At 40.4% G+C, this 3,857-nt stretch overlaps 1 protein-coding gene across 1 annotated transcript in view; it reads right to left on the bottom strand.

Annotated features, from left to right (window-relative positions):
- Positions 1-3,190, bottom strand: part of LOC118321812 (signal-transducing adaptor protein 1-like) — a gene marked incomplete in the record, with an annotated part of 7,344 nt that extends 4,154 nt beyond the window's left edge. The window contains 6 exon segments of the mRNA XM_035653331.1: positions 26-157; positions 824-981; positions 1,139-1,195; positions 1,290-1,409; positions 1,531-1,602; positions 3,022-3,190. Of these exon segments, the coding sequence (XP_035509224.1) occupies positions 26-157; positions 824-981; positions 1,139-1,195; positions 1,290-1,409; positions 1,531-1,602; positions 3,022-3,108 (626 nt within the window).
- Positions 3,191-3,857: the final 667 nt, after the last annotated feature.

Below are 3,857 nucleotides of genomic sequence, written 5' to 3'. Positions count from 1 at the left end.
TGTGTGAGAGAGTGAGTGTGTGTACCCGTCTAGGTCCTGCCTGGTGGTGACAGCGAAGGAGTTTCCGCCACTTCCAGGCCTCAGCAGCAGGTTTCCTTTCTTGGCCTCTCTCTCAAGCAGCAGCTCGGCCTCCAGACGGGACACATTGTGGTAACAACTGCAGGACGCCAGAAAACACAGAGATGAGACAAAAAGAAAAACGGATTTTGGTATGTTATTAAAAGGTGATGTATCCAGACCTCACAGACCTCACAGTTTGTATATACAGTAGTTACATACGGCGTATTTCTGCCTTTTGAGCAGTGCATGTTACAACAAGAGGAGAAGACAAGACAGCATTAATGAATGCTGACACCAAACATACATCAGTCTGCTGCATCTTTTTTAGAAAGTTGAGTGGGGTTTTAGGTGTTAGATATGTATGAAGATACATATGCTGAACAGCACTGCTATGCAAACCTGTGACCACTTTGTAAACTGTTCTGAACTGTTGAGGGCTGATTAAACAATGCAGCTGTTAAGATGCACAGACTCAGATGCAGGTGTCTACGACCTCTAGACAAGGTTGGAAATTTGGCAAAACCACTGAAAAAAAAAATCACATATTTTTATAGGAAAACAAAGTTGAACTGAGTTGCTTTTTTCCAATATGCTTCAAGATAAAGATACATAATGACTTTTTTGTCCAGGATTCCGTTAATACTGTAGAGCTTTACCTATTATGGAGACCAGGAAATCATTAAATAGCCCCAGCTGTAGCCCCAATCACCAGTATTTTACTTGAGCGTGTGTGTCAATACTTTTGAGTCTTGTCGAAACTTACGCTGGCATTTCTGATTGGAGGCGGACGTAAGGACTGGAGTTGGTGGGAACAGGTGGAGGGACATCAGGAGTTTGTATTCTTTCCTTTTCCTTTTCTATGGCCTCTTTTAGCATGTGGATCTGGCCTGGTAGCAGGTTGGCGAAGGATGGTACCGACAGCTGCAGGGAGACACACAGTTTCTGTTTTAAATGATCTGTGCAAATGAGAGCCTCATGTGAACTACCTCTTAAACATCAGTCTCTCAAACCTAAATCATGTAAAACACTTTTAAGATGCAAATGTTTATTATTGAGCTAAATGTTGTGCACCACAGACCTCAGCCACAGAGTGAATGAATCCCTTCCACAGCTCACGAGCCTCTGCATTAGGAACCTGTAGAGATAACGGAGGAGAGAAAAACTGTGAAAACAGGAAATTACCATCAAAAAAAGAGGATGATTTTCATATTTTCTATATATTCCCTCACAGTGAATTTGATATTTCCATTCTTCATCTGCAAGTTGAATCTGGCTGCATCTAAGTTACGATCCTGGCTGTTGTCATCTGTTATCGAGATCAAACCACTGAGATCCAGTTTCTCTATGTACTGATGAAACACACACACACACACACACACACACACACACAAATGAAAAGACACACAAGTGTTGGCTTTATTAAGAACAATTATGTTTCTTACGTTAACCCAAATGTACATGATTACTTACATCGGTGTCTCTCTTTTCATTGAAGAAGAACAGTGTGTTTCCACATAGGCAGGTCCACAGTTTCCGAGATGCCTGCACGCACACGCACACACACACACACACACACACACACACACATACAGAGAGAGAGAGACATGCTGAATAAAATATATCATACCAAGCAAGTAGAAAATGAAGAAGAAAATCAAAGAAGAACACACGGGTGTAATTGTGCGGGAAAATGAATGCTTGTTTCACAACAAGGAAATAAATTGGGCAGCTGTAGTCATTCTTGGATTGAGACTGGATGAGTCAAGCATTTGTATCACAACAGAAACTAATGTTTGATATTAATAACATTATTGGGAATCAGATATATGTGAGTGTGTCACTGGATTAATTTGTGTGTACGTTTTGAGGAACTGCATGAGTCACTATTGTCTGCCATCGCCAATGCAGTGCATTATAATGGGACTTTTGTGTCTTTGTGTAAAAAGTTTCCCCTATGCTCTTACATGGTGCCATTAGAGTGTACGGTCCGTCTGCCTGAAGCCTGACTCATTAGTTTGCATCTTTGGTTTCCTGTCAGTTCTTGGTATGCTCTAAACTTTATGGCACAATAAGCAGAGAAGCAGTCAGACCAGTTGGAGAGACGCAGTGCTGCTGGAAAACTCAAAGTCCACAGAATTTACAAGAAACTATATAATGACAGATGGGCTGCTCCACCCACTGAGAGCAACACCAACCCTGTTCATTAAGTGTGCCAGACCACTGTACTGTCTTACATATTCATCAAACAGCTGCTAAAGAGTAAAGATGACAGGAGTGTTATTAAAATCCCTGGGAGCTTCTGCACATTGTTGAGGAGCCATCATTCTTGTTTGTTTCTCTCTATTTCACAAACACACACACACAAACACACACACAAACACACACCTGACCTATTTCAAACATACACTATGTGGTCATTTACAGCTGAAACAGTTAGCTGATTAATCGATTAGTTAAAAGAAGAAACACTGGCAACTAAATTGACAGTCAATGAATCCTCTCATTTTAATTTCCAATGCTTCGCCTTTAGGTGTACTAAATATCTTTAGGTCTTTTCAGTGTTGGTCAGACATAACAAGCTACAAATGTAGACGGCATTTTGGGCTTCAGGAATTTATAAAGCATTTATTTATGCAAACATTGTTTAATTGAAAAAAATGTTGACAGATTATTTGACAATTAAAATAATAAAATAATTGTTAGATGCAACCCATACAGTCAATAAACCGTATACTCTTTTGGCAATAACATCCTCTTTCGTGCTCAGCATCCAGTCTTAGTCGTTAATCGTGTTTTCTTAAAACTTCTCTTCTAGTAAAAGTTGTTTTCTCTATTTTTGTGATAATAAATGAGCTTAAAAAACACAGATAAACAACAGATACAAGAATATAAAAGTCTTAATAATACGCTTTTTGCAGTCCATGTGACCTGTTACAGACAGAAATGTCTCTAATGAGCTACCTTATCTTTGAACGACCTCTTCTCCAGGTATCCCTCATAGTAACACGTTGGCAGCTGGGTCCTCTCTCTCGCTGCTCGCTTTGCCATCCCAAGGACTGTAGGTAATTTAATAAATCAGTTATTTACACGTTTCACTGAGACTGTGAAGTAGATGTTTCCTCTAACATGTCAGCAGTGTCTGCTTGGTCGTACTAAATCTCGGCTTTTAACCTGTCTGTCACTAAACTGGGGAGCGGCAGCGTCCTCGACGCTGATTGGTCAGTGTGTGTGGAGTGGGCGGGTGTTTTTAAACATACAGGTGACACCACCTGCCTGAAGGCCTCACTGAAACTAGTATTACTTCAACTGGCAAAACAAGCTCATGTGAAAATGAGACTGGTTGCTGGAAAAGACTGAACAGCATGTGGACATGTGAAAATGTGTCCTACTTGTCAGCTTTTGGACTGTGGACCCCACTGACAGTATATATAACTGCACTATATATATACTATATAGTGTATATATTTGGACACCCAAAGGCTAGAAATGTGACAGCTAAGCAGCAGTGAACTGAGTATTCAGATCTTTTATCTAAAAAAGTCCTTGCTGCAGTGACCATGTGTTCAACCTCTGGCCCTTTGCTGCTTGTCATCCCCCCTCTCTCTCTCTCTCCCACCTCTCCTGTCACTGTCACTGTCAGCTGTCACTATCCATTAAAGGCAATAAAAGCATAATATATGTATACGTGTGTGTGTGTGTGTGTGTGTGTGTATATATAAAGGCTCTCATTCAAAATACTCAGTAGCCTAAATGTGCAGTTTGACACTAGAAGATTTTTTTTCACATTTATCTGCTGA

This window comes from Morone saxatilis, unplaced genomic scaffold (assembly GCF_004916995.1).
Source record: "Morone saxatilis isolate NCDOM2014 unplaced genomic scaffold, NCSU_SB_2.0 Contig12, whole genome shotgun sequence".
NCBI lineage: Eukaryota > Metazoa > Chordata > Actinopteri > Moronidae > Morone > Morone saxatilis.
Note: the sequence above shows the minus strand (reverse complement) of the source record. Positions and strands in the feature narration are given on the sequence as shown.